The sequence below is a fragment of the Patiria miniata genome, unplaced genomic scaffold, assembly GCF_015706575.1.
Source record: "Patiria miniata isolate m_02_andy unplaced genomic scaffold, ASM1570657v1 HiC_scaffold_8, whole genome shotgun sequence".
Lineage (NCBI taxonomy): Eukaryota > Metazoa > Echinodermata > Asteroidea > Valvatida > Asterinidae > Patiria > Patiria miniata.
The window spans coordinates 5,552,587-5,567,745 of NW_024037075.1; the positions used below are offsets into that span (position 1 = coordinate 5,552,587).

The 15,159-nt window shown below is 44.5% G+C and overlaps 1 protein-coding gene across 1 annotated transcript in view; it reads left to right on the forward strand.

Moving 5' to 3' along the window:
* Positions 1 to 15,159, forward strand: part of LOC119719336 (dynein heavy chain domain-containing protein 1-like) — a 110,589-nt gene that overhangs the window by 94,049 nt on the left and 1,381 nt on the right. The window contains exons 76-90 of the mRNA XM_038188749.1: positions 108 to 338; positions 624 to 786; positions 1,820 to 2,232; positions 2,367 to 2,551; positions 3,032 to 3,589; positions 3,837 to 3,938; positions 4,631 to 4,729; positions 6,540 to 6,711; positions 7,612 to 7,826; positions 8,973 to 9,183; positions 10,060 to 10,196; positions 11,120 to 11,217; positions 12,313 to 12,508; positions 13,204 to 13,409; positions 14,259 to 14,799. Coding sequence (XP_038044677.1) covers positions 108 to 338; positions 624 to 786; positions 1,820 to 2,232; positions 2,367 to 2,551; positions 3,032 to 3,589; positions 3,837 to 3,938; positions 4,631 to 4,729; positions 6,540 to 6,711; positions 7,612 to 7,826; positions 8,973 to 9,183; positions 10,060 to 10,196; positions 11,120 to 11,217; positions 12,313 to 12,508; positions 13,204 to 13,409; positions 14,259 to 14,799 — 3,527 coding nt within the window. The remainder of the gene's footprint in view (positions 1 to 107; positions 339 to 623; positions 787 to 1,819; positions 2,233 to 2,366; positions 2,552 to 3,031; positions 3,590 to 3,836; positions 3,939 to 4,630; positions 4,730 to 6,539; positions 6,712 to 7,611; positions 7,827 to 8,972; positions 9,184 to 10,059; positions 10,197 to 11,119; positions 11,218 to 12,312; positions 12,509 to 13,203; positions 13,410 to 14,258; positions 14,800 to 15,159) is intronic.

Consider the following 15,159-nt stretch of genomic DNA (forward strand, 5'->3'; position numbering starts at 1 on the left):
GTATATTTGCCTAGGTATCATTGTTAGTACAGATCACGTGAAGAATTATACAAAGGCATGAAGTTGGATTCGAACCACTCAAGTTCATTTTTTTCTTTCTTTGACAGCCATTCTGAGTTCGCCAGAGGAGCAGAAAGCCTGGCAGTCCAACCTCACCCTCCCCCACGACCAAGCCTCGACCCACAATGCCCTGTTCATGCGGACCTGCTGCATTGGCCGACAGCGCCAGTGGCCCTTACTGATTGACCCTGATGACCAGGTCGTGACCTGGGTCAAACTACTGCAGGAGAGAGGGGTGGTCAGCTTCCATGAGGGCATGGCCCTTGAGGAGGGAAGTGGTAAGAATTCATTCTTGTTTTTGTTTCATTTTTTCCTTTGGTGGATTTTGAACCCCATCTACTCAAATCGCTGCATTAAGTGTTGAAAAGTTGAAATATTATTCCCTCGTCCATTCTCGCATGAAAGTTGACTTGCCATGCAAACCTGTTTGAGCTTTTTCCCCTTTTGAGAGTTTTGACCTAATGCCTTGAGACAAAAGTAAAGTTTTATGAAATCCCTCAAACCTCGTCAGTACTTTATCGTTTCCTTGCATATTTGACAACATTTGTGTCTCTGGTTTGCAGAAACACCTGCTGCGCTCTCCATAGCCAACGTGAATGAACTGGACGACCTAGAGGATAGCTTGAGTAGAGAAACACCAACAACCAAACCCACCAGCCGGGGGACGTCGACGGACGACTGGGACACGGGCACAGATTACCCAGAAACCCCTAGGACACTGACCAGGTATGCCTCAAACCTCGAGGACAAATTATGTTCCTCCAACTAGTCGTAAAAAACGACGTAAGGAGAGCATCTCAAAATAAGGAAATTTCAACAAACATCATGCTCAGTGCAAATTGCAGTAGCCTAGTCAACACAGTTTTGCTGCAACTTTTCAAACTCATGGAGATTAACAACAATAGTTGGAGTGACATTACACTTTCTAACGTCACAGAGCACTGTTTGGAGGTTGACAATGCTGGACACCACCTGACACTAGGTGGCGCTGTTCATGGTCGCCTCTTTTGCTGACAGTTGAATGATTTTGTAATCAGGGCAGTGATTTTGCCATTAAGAAAGACAGACTGGAGACAGGTGTTAACCCTCAACCTCGTCCCCAGGGTGTCGAGCAGTACGCACCCACCACTAGCTGCTCTCTCACACTGGTATTGGATCATTTGCATGTGCAAGATTTTTGAACACGCATGCAAATGAGGAATAGTCTGGTGCCTGCCTGTGCGTTACATTTGCGTTTGTTTTTGTATGCGGTGTCTGGGGTAAAAACAGAATCAATTCGTCGCAGCGCGAGCATGGCGTGGTTACGAAAACACGATTTTATCTTAAACTGTTACGATCTTATCGAGACAACATGCAGTGTTGCATTTCATTTTAATATGAACAAATTGGAAAGGAAATTAATATTTTCGAGAAGGCATGGACCAATGATCGCGAAAACACGTACTGCACGTTGTGAATAACAACACCAAGTACACGATATAAATCCATTTCTGGCCAATTGCGGTATCGAATCAGGATACAGCAAGAAAGTTTCCTATCCAGGGCTTACTAGTGGAAAAGATGTTGGAAATAAAGTAAGCACTGGGGACGAGGTTGGTTAACCCTCTCTGAATTCTAGCAAAGGGGTTTTTTTTGGACGAGGATTCACAGACTGTTCCCCATGGGGGAAAGCATGTTTTTGACGGCAACTGATTTGTTCAATGACAGTTTTTTGGAGATATTTTCTAAGACTTTGTACCATTTTATTCATTTGATATAGCGTTGGAGGAGACACCCAGTACAACCTGCGTAACTCCTTCAACTTCCAGAGCGACGGCGTCGGGGACCTGGACCTCAGCACCTCCAACGTCTTCCAAGACGACTCCTTCTTCTTAGAGTCCTTACCCGACAATGACGCCGACGTCCAGAAACCCGCAGATAATCTCTGGATCGTCTCAGCCGATAATCCTTCCTTGGAGATCCGTCTGATCCAGGCCATGCTGCTGGGAGTAGCCGTGGTGGTGACGCATCTGGAGCGTAGGGCTCTAGGGGGCAGGCTTGCGGAGCTGCTGCGGCGGAATATCAAGTACGGGAAGGAAGGGGAGAGACGGATCATGATTGGCGGGCGGGCGTACGGTTACCGGCCGAGCTTCTCCCTGTACCTGTGTACGTCAGTTCCTCTGGAGTTAACCGGTAAGCACACAAGATTACATCAAAGGCTAGAATTTACTACTCATGAGGAATCTTGAGATCAGCTGTGAAGTACATGGCTGTATGTTATATGTAATGAAATCAAATCGTCTTCCCACCCTCCCCCCATCCCCCAGGCTCTGGTTTTGCACCCCTACCGATCGAGGACACCTCGGTCATCGACCTGTCAATCAGCACCCAGAGACTGACGGACCGACTCCTGCAGCACATCATGAAGATAGAGCGGCCCGAGTTCTACGGCCAGTGGCGGTCAATAGAGGGCGACATTCACAACCAGGAGGCCACGCTACAGCAGGCCGAGGTAAGAAGTTACGTAAAAAGTCACCGGAGTCAGACTGGCGAGGTTGTACATGCCCTTGTCTTGTTGTCCATCCGTGTGACCCTAAGAAAGAAGGAAATCAAACTCGGCAGAGCACTGGAACGGTCATCCGGGAGGTTGCAGGTTCAAACCCTGCCCCAGTCAATTTCTCTGTTCAACTTCAAAATTAAGACTAGAATGCTCTGTTCAAGTTCAGCAGAGCAATCATATAATCTAACTTGTTGCTATCTAATCAGTATTGGTTTGAGGAAAGACATTCTCTTGAGTGGGGTTTGAACCTGTCACCTCCTAAATACCGTACCAGTGCTCTATCAAGTCAACTATCCAGCCCCATGTTGGCTGTCTCCATTATTATCAATATCCGGCATAAAACATACGTTCGTTGCACTTTTTGGATTCATGACGTACTTTCCCATTTTTGTAATCAGATTTTGTTGATTTCTCATTTTTTTTTTTACCTAGGAGGAAATCCTAAGCAAGACCTTAAACCTCCCCCACAGCATCCTGGATGAGCCCACCATGAGCGACGTCATCAACCACTACCAGCAGTGCACACTGACGACAGACGCTAGCCTGCACGAGACCCACAGCCTGGCCGCGCAACTCCGTCAGAAGCAAGCCCCTTACGTCCCCGTGGCCGAGCACGGGACGTTGCTGTACTCGGTCATCAAGCGCATGTCGTCCCTCCACCCGCTCTACTACGTGCCGATGGCGACGTTCGTGCGGTGGTTCCAAGCCACCGTGGGCTCGCGCAAGAAGGACCGGGCGGACATCGGTTCGGCCCCGGCCCGCGCCGTCGAGTTGACCAACGCCGTCATGCTGGACACGCAGGCCAGAGTCTCGCTAGGGATGTTCCAGCCCCACGCTGAGCTCTTCGCGTTCCTTGTAGCTGCGGAGAAGATGCGCGCAGCCAAGAAGTTGACCGAGGAGGAGTGGCTTTGGTTTGTGGGCGGAGCTACTGCAACCAATCGGACGATGGCAGAGGGTGGCACCAAACTGCCCGAATGGATAACCCCAACAGTAAGAACAAGTTTTATGTTTCAATAAAACCGACTTCTGTAGACCCTTCTGAGGTATCGACTTTTCCCATATAAAAGCGTTGTCCTTTAGCCTTGCTCCAGTTACATATTTCATCCTATGCATACCTGTCCAATCCTAGTTTTGGCTTAAAAACATCTGGCAACAGTGCATCTGTACACAAATGATTGTTATTTAAGGAAACTATTACTTTTCGTTCGCCTAAAACCGTTTTTACCTGATCTGACAGATTTGGGCCAGCTGCAGCCATCTGGAGAGTGAGTTGTCGGCCTTCGGTGGTCTCACTCAGTCCCTGGTCAACCACAGCCATCAGTGGCAGGAGTACTTCCAGGCAAGTCACGAAAATTCCATTGACGACATTCATTCTAATGCAAATGAAAAAAACAAAACCGATTAAAGGGAATTTACAACATTTGCTTTTGCTGCAATGTTCAGAAATAAATGAATTTGGAGGATTAGTATGTTATAGCAAATATTGTGGAAATGACTTGTTTCACGTTTTGGGCTTGTAGATGCTGGAAAAAAACATGAAAACCAATCATGTTCTTGTAGTCTGATTCCCTGACCCCACTTTAGATGAAACAGAGCAATTATGACTTTGGGAAATTGTAAGGTCAGAGAATCAGCCTAGCAGGCTTGTACCCTTTCACAGGTGTGTAATCAATTGCAAAGAAACGCGGAATAATTAATTATGAAAAAAATTAGGATCAGTTTTGCAAAAAGCCAGTTTTTCCGACCAGTGTTGGAAAAATACCATTTTTCTTGAAAATGAAAGCACACCAGGAGCCACAATTTTACAGGATGCTTTAGATTGTCATTCCCTAACAATCTAGTGAGACATTTTGTGATTATTTGATCATTTCGTTTTGTGATGTTTGCAAATGTTGTATCTTCCCTCTATTGAGAAAAATCAAACTCATGTTGTGGGATCAACTATAAACCTTCAAATCTTGTCTGTAAACTGTTTGCATTCGCTGCAATCTGTATGCATATATACCATTTGTATTTGTTTCTGTTTTGCAGCATGACCCTGTCCTGTTGCCCCCCGTGCCTGGGGCTAGCCTGGCCAAGCTCACCTTCATGCAGAAGGCATTGCTGTGGAGAGTCGTCAGACCAGACAAGGTTAGCATCTTTACTTGATTTGTTTGTGTCTTCATTGTTGCTGTATTCACGGGTTCCTAGTTGTGCTAAATACTTAGGAATTCACATGAACCTATATTAACCCTCCCCACGTTATTATTGTTTGTGCCGTGTACATGGTGCAGTGTGGCCTGCCATGAATGACACATAGTGAGCTCAACCAATTTTCAGTCAAGCATGCATTAACCCATAGGCCCTTTTCACACTAGACAAATCTCGGGGTTGACGCAGGGTTGAAAACATGCATCGTTTCACACTTGAAGAATTTCAACCCTGCGTCAACCCCGAGATTGGTTTCGCCCGGGTTGAACTCAACCCTGCTCCAGACCAGGGTTGAGATTTTCAACCCGGGTTGAAAATCTTGCCAGGGTTCAAAACAGTAGTAACTGAGCATGATAAGATTGGTTTCGCCTGAGCATGATGAGATTGATTTCGCCCCGGGTTGAACTCAACCCTGCTCCAGACCAGGATTGAGATTTTCAACCCGGGTCGAAAATCTTGCCAGGGTTCAAAACAGTAGTAACTGAGCATGATAAGATTGGTTTCGCCTGAGCATGATAAGATTGGTTTCGCCCCGGGTTGAACTCAACCCTGCTCTAGACCAGGGTTGAGATTTTCAACCCGGGTCGAAAATCTTGCAAGGGTTCAAAACAGTAGTAACTGAGCATGATAAGATTGGTTTCGCCTGAGCATGATAAGATTGGTTTCGCCCCGGGTTGAACTCAACCCTGCTCTAGACCAGGGTTGAGATTTTCAACCCGGGTCGAAAATCTTGCCAGGGTTCAAAACAGTAGTAACTGAGCATGATAAGATTGGTTTCGCCTGAGCATGATAAGATTGGTTTCGCCCCGGGTTGAACTCAACCCTGCTCTAGACCAGGGTTGAGATTTTCAACCTGGGTCGAAAATCTTGCAAGGGTTCAAAACAGTAGTAACTGAGCATGATAAGATTGGTTTCGCCTGAGCATGATAAGATTGGTTTCGCCCCGGGTTGAACTCAACCCTGCTCCAGACGAGGGTTGAGATTTTCAAGCCGGGTTGAAAGTCTTGCCAGGGTTCAACACAGTAGTAACTGAGCATGATAAGATTGGTTTTGCCTGAGCATGATAAGATTGGTTTCGCCCCGGGTTGAACTCAACCCTGCTCTAGACCAGGGTTGAGATTTTCAACCCGGGTTGAAAATCTTGCCAGGGTTCAAAACAGTAGTAACTGAGCATGATAAGCTTGATTTGCATGAAACAAGTGTGAAACGATGCGGGGTTGAACGCGGGGTTGAAAAATCAAAAACTCAACCCGGGGCGGCACTGGGTTCGCCCAAGGTTGAGTTCAACCCAGGGTTGAGTGGCTCTAGTGTGAAAAGGGCTATAGAGTGTTTGTGTGAGAGGAATGCGTCAGAGTGTCGATGCACTTCAGTAGCAATAGACCCATAGCATGGCAGCCATCTTAGAGGCACAATGCTTTGTTCCACTGGGGTGCACATGATAGACCATTGTGCATTTATCAAACTACAAAAAAAAAATACCCTCCAATTTGGATGCTTCATGCCAAGGTTTGGCAGCAATGTTTTGTCCATAGACTCGAAGAAGATGGATTTTCATGAGGGAAACAAAATTTGTGCATTTTTAAACAATTTTGTGTTGATTTGTCAGATATCCAGCAGTAACATGAGAAATGACAAATTTGACAGCTTACAAGTTATCCTGTTTCTCTTGTGTGTGTGTGAGATGTCCTGCAAAATGAACACACTATCTTTGATTTCTCGTAATTTCTCTCCGTATCTTGTGATTTTCCAGCTGGCCAGCATTTGCCAAGACCTGACCATCTACCAGCTAGGATCTCACATTGCCCGGCCCTCACATTACAGCATGGATGACGTCCTGGCTCAGTGCGATCACCACACACCGGTGGTCTTCATCTTACCTGCCGGGTACACCAGGGACGGAGCTATCAACAGTGGCTGCGAAGGTAAACCAGAAATTATTGTAGCGGTACGCCATTAAGGAGGTCCGCTCAAATGATTACATTTAAGGACGCCAAGAACAACCAAGACAGACAGACAAAATCAAAACACTAGGAGGAGTCAGATTATGTTTGGTCTCATGAACTTGTTACAGATTACTTGTTTACAAAATCAATTACAATAGTTCTGGATCTGAATCTCAATCTAACTCACACAACAAGTGTTACAAAAAGCAGAAAAGATTCAATTTCCAGCTCTATAAATTGTAATAAAGTTGACAATGATAAATTATAATCACAAAGTTTGTATTTCTAAAGTTCCCTACTTAAAGTTGAAAGTGCCCTAAGGTTCCCAGGTTCCCTACGGTTCCTGGTTCCCCGAACGCCTGGCCAGTGTACGGCTGTGAACTCGGCCTTCAAATTGCACCTGACATGAAACAGTCGTTTTGCAATAAATCAACATGTGACTTAATACACGATCAACACGGTGATTAAAACTTTGAGATTACGATGACTAATTCACCCCAAATCACTCCTTTCGTCAACATGAAATAAACTAAAACCTAGCCCAGCGGTAGAAGAGAACTTGCATTGTGACATTAGAATGTAAAGAAAATACAATTTTCGCTCATTTGAAACTAAAATGTTGGTTTTCAAGCTCAAATCTATGCACACGGTACTTACACTTTGGTGTGCAGGCAGAAAAGGGCTGATATTCGCGCGTTCACGGCACTGAGTGCGCGTTTGTATACATTTTTCTGGGCTGTGTGCCAATTGTACGGTGCCTCGTAAAAGACGTCTCACTACATTATGAGTCTTTAAGGTTAGATTGGCGGATTGAGCTAGATTAACGGGTCCCTTTAAGTCATTCTTTTCTCAACACAATCCTTAATCTTGTCATTCCAGGCCACATCGACACCCACCCCATCACCAGGCTCACCACCCACTGCCGCCACCAGAAACCAGAGCGCACCTTGCACACCGTGTCCCTGGGCACACAGGCCCAGATACCGACGGTCTTACATGCCCTGGAGGAGTGCTCACAGACGGGTAAATGGCTGCTGATTGACAACTTTGATCTGGTGGGCGATGAGGGGCAGGAGATACTGCAGTTTATTCAGGTAAAGGAGAAATTTCTTATCCCTTGCTCAACGTTGATTTGGTTAAAGGTATAGTCCATCATTTGCAATTTGTGCATTTTGTTCGTTTGAAGCAACAAAAGTGCTCAAAATCTAAAGAAGGGTGCTGAACAACTAACCTGATGAAGTTTCAGCTGAACTTCAGCTGTATATTTCGAGAAAAACAGCATTCTAGGATCTCAATTTCAAATCAAAAGTTGCTGAATCATGTTTGAATTGGGCCTGAATTCAGCGTCCGAGACACGTTCTCACTGAGCCGATTGCAGCTACGTGATGTCGCGCACTGATCCGACAAATTATAGCAGCCATGTGTGCGTTGTGTCAACGCTTGCGCGCGCTTCACCGAATAAAAAAAACGAACTACTAACTGACATTTCCAACGGTGCTTCTTAAGACGCACCGTTGGAAAAGGCCTTCTTTCATTGATTTCTTCAAAATGACAGCTTGCCAGAAAGAATAATTTCACAGGGAGTTTAGTGCCCTTACTATCTTTCAACCAAGTATGTTTTTCAACAATAATTACGACAGTTACTTTTTGGATAGCTGCAAATGATGGACTCTGGCTTTAACCACCTGTTACTTGTGTTTCCCAGATTCATGTCATTTCAACATGTTTGCAATGACTGACCTTCATTGAGATAATACATGATGAAAACAGTGGCGTCAGGTGGCAATATTCTTTCCGACTTGTGACTGGACTTGTGATGGACTCAAGTAAAACACTGTTAAAAAAAGTATTTAAAAAGAATTATTTGTACATTGGAAAAAGATCAAACAGTCAGGCCCTGTGAGTGTTTTTGGAAGAAAGGCATAATTTGAATTTGGGTAAGCCTAGAAAATGGAGGGTCAATCCCAGTGAGAGGATCATTGCATTGATGTCCCTGGGGAAGACACTTTACCTCAATTGGGTTTGGTACAGAGCAAAACATGCATCTGTATAAAATTATAATTTGGCGCAACTTGCAGCTCAATGTGAAATTCAGAAAATGCGAGTGAAAAGTAAGCAGTGAAAGAAAACGCATTTTTTTTTATACGAATGTTCATAAAATGGAACTTATCCCGGCAAATATTTATTATAATTTACTTTTTTGTGGTGTCACATTAAACACGTCCTCCTTTCCTTTTCAGAAAATGGTCTCATCCAAGACTGAAGCCCCACCCGCCCCATCCAGGCCACAAACAAAGCAATCCAGCAGCAGGGGCTTTGTAGAATCCAGGGGGGCTAGTGCGGCACAGGCACAGGCCATTCCCAATCCAGCAGGAGCACCCCAGTCAGAGGTACACACTGACTTCAGGCTTTTCCTGGTCACGAGGGCGGACAGCAACAGCACGATGCCAGGTAAGAGATATCAGAGATTTCCTTATCAATTATTAGAAGTAGGCCACCTCGCTGGTACCTGGCCTCAGCGGTAAGAAAGGGAGAGTTGGGCGAGACCACTGGGAGAGACATTTAAACGTATTGCCGACAATGCCTGACGCTCACATGAAGATGCACTGGCTTTGTGCACATTCAGAATAAAATAAGTCGTGAACACTTTGCGGATATGCATGCAAATCAGTACGCGCTTGCGGGTTGCAGACCAGTAAATAAACTTCCATAGACCCCAATGGTAAAAGCTCCCACTTCAGAAATTCGGGGGAAAATACTCACAACTCACCAAGGTGTTCGAGACACACATCAAATTAAAGCTTATTTCATCATCTTTCATTTTCTTTCCAATTTTCTGGGGGTCAACTGATCACTTTTAGGAGAAATTTCCATCCGAAGATGATCACCCCTGAAAATAGTCCTGAAGCCGATCGCCATTTTGAAAAACGATGCCTACACTCCATTGCAAAATAGAGCGCTTTAAGGGCCCCAATTTCATCCAAATTGAACGGAAGTCCTGTGCACGGCTTCCACCCATATTTTTTTACAAACCCTCAAGTTCATGGCCCACAGCATGCTCAAATACTGAAGAGTTTGAGGGCATGCAAATCGTGATTTGGCCGGCGTAGGCAATTTCGGACCGATTTACTGGTCTGCACCCTGCAGTGGGTCCAGTCCACGCTGGGTTCTCAAAAGTGGTCGAAAAGCGCCCTCTCTCGCTCAGGCACGGAGCCATTACTTCACAGAGCCCATACACTGATCCAGTATCCCCACTTATGAATAATACAGTTTTCAATTTCAAAGACGTTGACAATTTCTTCATTTTTTTGTCTTTTGTTCACCCAGGTTTGATCTTGCAACACGGCATCAAGGTGACCTGTGAAGTAACCGCCAACCTACGGGAATCCTTACGCCATTCCTTCAATGACGGCATGAGGGCGCTGGAAGCCAGCAAGCACATGGTCACGTCAAGCACTGCTAAGGTATAGGCATTATTTACCTCTCAAACAGGCATGCAACTTTTCCTTGGATCCGCTGATTTCCTCGTTTTTTACTTCTCATGAATGCCATTACAAATTGACTAACACTGTACAAAGTCTTGTGTGGTTTTGAATTTCCTCTGTTTTTCTAAATTACAGAATACATCCACAGCTGCACCCGTAATGGTGAAAACGCTGAACGCCCATCTGAAATTATATAACCGATATACAGATCTTTGTCATTTGATTGGTGGAACTCACATCACGTGTCATTCATTACTTACATGTACTGCCATTCACGCCGGGGCTCAAAAAGTACTTTTCGCCCATGGGGAATGTGAAATACTATTGAACAGTTAGGATCAGTCTTGTTCCATGACGCGGTATTTGTGTGCAAAGGCATGCTGGTGTACGCGTTTAGCGTTGCGCATAGCGCGTATTGTTCCAAGGAGCCAGCGCTACAGCGTTGGGTTCAAGCATTTTCATGAAGGGGTGGTTTGGAAGAGAGAAATACATTTTTCACCATTTTTTGTATTTTGTATTGAACTAAAAGTTCAAATATATCAAATGACAAGGATCTTTATGTCAGTTATATAAAACAAATATTGAGTGGCTTTAAATTGTGAAATGGGAGGAATATTATCGCTTAGTAAAATCTGGACCAAAAAGTGCCACAGAGATTTTTGTTTTGATGTTACATTTCAAAACTCTGTAGTCACTCCAAACCACTGCAGCAGTTGACTTTCTTACGTAAGTAGCCTTAACTGTTCCGATTCTCCAATTTTCCATATACTGAATTCAAATATCAAGTTCGGCACAGATCTGGAGTGTTATTCTGACAAATCCCGCTCGAATGACCAGGTTGAATATACTGCACTCTTGTGACATGTGTTGGTGATTATTTTTGTATTTTGATTGGCCGGCAGATCACGAATGAGATGGTCTTCGGCATTTCCCTGCTGCACACCGTGCTGTCCCAGAGAAGACGCTTCAACCAGATTGGGTTCAGCAAGGATTACCAATGGTAAGCATACCCATGGAAAGAACACTCTAGGTTGCTTGAAAGCAGAGTTAAAAAAAACGAGGCGTCCAGTTTCAAGTCAGATCACAAGCTTTTCAAATAAACTCTGAGAAAAGATTCTTTTGTCGTCGCACAGTCCCTGTAACTAATGACGTTACTTGGTTAGACTGATGAGTGATTGGTAGTGGACTTGACTATAGTTGACCTGGAAATGTACCTACCGATTGAACAAGAAAACCCTTCTTTAACCCTAAAAGGGCAGGGTTATTTTGACCATCTCTCAGCCGGGGGCCGCCCCCCCCCCCCTAAGATCTCGGCCATCGAGTGACGAAAAAATTTGAAACTTGGTACATGTATAGAGCAACTCTTAATGAACATACCCAAGAAATTTCACGACTATAGGTCAAAGGGTTTTGGAATTATGGCTAATTAATTATTCATATGTACGAATGGTAATTCTGCTCTGTGTTCATGACGTATATGGGAAAATTCAGTTTTCAGGGCGCGTAGTGCCAGAAAATTTTTCGCAGCGCGGCAACCCGTGGTCTGATTTTTATGTTTTGGTATCAAAAGAAGCGCAAGGCTCAAGGCTAAAAAGTCATAACAGCTCGGGTCGCGAAAAAAAAAATTCAAGGCTATCGCGGAAAAAGTTGAGGGGGGTGGATTCCCCCCCCCCCCCGGCCCTTTTAGGGTTAAAGTGAAGATAGGACTGGCACCAAATACCCTGTGACATTATTCCGCCTGAAATGGTTTCATCCGGAAGAAAACTAGAGTTGAAAGTGGTTTTAAAAAGTGTGACTGCAGGCACATTTTTTTTACGTGCATTAATAATGCAATCAAGTTACCAGACCCAAAAAAATGTACATGTACTCGTTTTCTCTGTTTTCTCAAAATGTGTAGTATCCACTGAGCTGAAACTTCAACAAGTTAGTTGTGATGCACCCTATTTAACATTTTAAGCAATTTTGTTGCTTCCAATGAATAAATGCACAAAAGCAAATGATCCCGTGTACCTTTAGCAGATAAATATGAGCTCAACCTGCATTCCTTAATGAGAGCTCCAATCTACATTTTATTTGTGAATCCATATTTTTCCAGGTCACACAGTGACCTGCTGACGGCCCTAGACATGCTGAGGATCCAGCAACAACCGTTTGATATCTACGAGGGTCTAGGTAACCTACAGGGTCTACTCAGTAGTGTGGTGTACGGAGGCTGCATTGATGAAGCAGAGGACACGAGGGTTGTACAGTCCATCGTCAGTAGTCTGGTCCTAAACTGGCAAGATGTGGAGGTAACTAAATGTTCTTAAAATCCCTTTTTTCTTGTCTTTTGTTGACTTTAAGTGGTTTCACATTTGTATGCACATTCACTATTGTTGTAGTTTTGCATGACTCATGTACGAAGGTGCGTGTTTGACTCATGTACGAAGGTGCGTAGGTTCGAACCCTGCCAGGAACACGGTGTTTGAGCCCTTGACACTTATCTACAATTGCCTCTCTCCACCCAGGAGTATAAATGGGTACCTGTGAGGGTAGAGGACCGATTGAGCGCTGATATCGGCTGCCGCGTAGTCTCATGGCCTGATGAACGGGGTTATAATTGTAAAGTGCTTAGAGATTGTTGGTACGATGGAAAGCGCTATATAAGCACAATTATTATCGTAGAACGCTATGGTCCATTGGTTACGGTGTTTGACTCATGTACGAAGATGCGTGGGTTCAAACCCGGCCAGGAACATGGTGTTTGTGCCCTTGGGCAAGACACTTAACTACAATTGCCTCTCTCCACCCAGGAGTATAAATGGGTACCTGTGAGGGTCGAGGACCGATTGAGCGCTGATATCGGCTGCTGTGTGGTCCCATGGCCTGATGAATGGGGTAATAATTGTAAAGTGCTTTGAGATCGTTGATACGATGGAAAGCGCTATATAAGCACAATTATTATTATTATAGAAATGTATAAACCCAAGTTGCTTCTCTGTTGCAGCAAATGCCGGCCTCCATGGGAGCAGCCTCCCTCCTGGCCTCCTTGCTGCCGGCCGGTCAGAGCCAGGGGCGCCACAGTCGGGCCAGCAGCGGGAGCCAGGCCCGCCGGCTACAGCGTGTGTTTGACACCATGAAGGACGAGGCCCAGCCCGCCCAGCTGGGGCTGATGAGTGGCACCCCTGCAATGATGGAGACCAGAGAGAGCCGGTCAGTGACAATTCGTCACCGTTTTCACGAAGGGGCGAATTTCACGAAAATCGTCTGTTTTTCGAAATTTGGTTTTTTTTGGTGAAAAAGAATAAATATATCAATATCTACAACCCGGTGAGGCTATACTTTCAAAAAATTAATTAAAATCTTAATTAACCTAATTAACGAATGGGCGAATTTGCCACAAGTGCCGTTTTTTGTTTTCACGAAGGGGTGAATCAGTTTCTGCACTCTATGGTATTAATAAATTTTCAGCAAATAAATACATTGTAATACAATGACGCGTTATCATCGAAGGGGCAAATAAAATGTTTTCACGAAGGGGCGAACTTCAAGGCGCATGCGCAGTGGGGCAGAATCTGCGCGTACTGTACAAAAAATGCATTGACTCAGCCCGCAGAAGGGCGAATTCTGCGCGTAGTCACTTTAGCGTTTTCACGAAGGGGCGATTTGCTAATTGGTCTTTTTTTTCTCGTTTTCACGAACAGCCACTTCTCTTAATTGATTAATTCTGCAAAGCTAATCACCTATTTTTCTTAAAGTTTGCTACATTTAGGAAGATCAGAATCTCTTCTTTCCTCTGATAGCTAAGTCTTGCATATTTTATGCATCTTTAAGTTTGAAATTGTCAAATGAAAAAAGGACCAACTTTAAATGCGATTATCTCGAATGTTTGTTCAGACAGTGAAATACTAAATTCGCCTCTTCCTGAAAACGGTGACGAAATAAGCACTTTATTAAAATTATTTTCTTAAAATAAAAAGTTTAACTAGGGGAAAGTTGCCAGTCAGTCTTTGTTCTGGCTTCAAAAATCTTACAGTCGCTCATTTTGTTTGCAACTTTCAGATACATTTCCAGTGCCTTACAGCTCTTAGAAAGAGGCCTCTCCCACAAGGTTCCTAGTTCCTGGCGGTCGACCATTTCCCTCCTTGAATCCATCAAGCGACACCTGGAGGATCTTCCACCTTTGGAACAGCCCCCCTCTGACAGCCTCAGTTATCTAGAGACCTTCCTAAGCTCCGAAATCACCCTCTGGAAAACGAAGATCACAGCCATCCAATCAGAGATCACCTTACTGCTGCAGTCAGCGCTGGGCAGCATCGCCCTACCGCCCGAGGTAGAAGGGACCCTATTGGCCATCGGTCAGGATTGCGTACCCAAGACCTGGCTGTCCCCCGGACACCCACAATGCACTGGGGTGGGAAAGTGGATTGCGAGGTTCAAAACTCAGGCTTTGATGTTGGAGAAGTATGTCTGGGAAGGGGAGAGAGTCACATGCTTTGATTTGACAGCATTCTCAAACCCGAGAATGTTCTTGCGGAGTGTGCTGCAGGAGCACGCTAGGAAGGAATATATTGAAGTCCACCGGCTTCTTATGGAGACACGAGTAAGCGTCACGTGCTTCCCTTGGTTTTAATAATACTTTCGTGTCATTGAGCTTCTCTGTGTATATTAAAAATTAATATTTGACAACTGTTTAAGTTGTCTTTCAGGATGAGATAATTTCAGATAAACCTGTGAGAAAAAAGATGTTGCCATTTTTTTTTTTCTGACAAATTTCTTTTACTTTTCTGAAAAAAGTCACAGTTTTCAACAAACTTTCTGGCAGACCCCAGTCCTTGATGCCAAAAACGCTTCTTTATTTGGAGTTGAAATTTTTATTGTAAGATACAACATTGTACAAAATCCTGTTCTCAATCTCCTAAAAAATTAATAGCCCTTTTTTTTTGGTCTTGCCCTTCTTTTT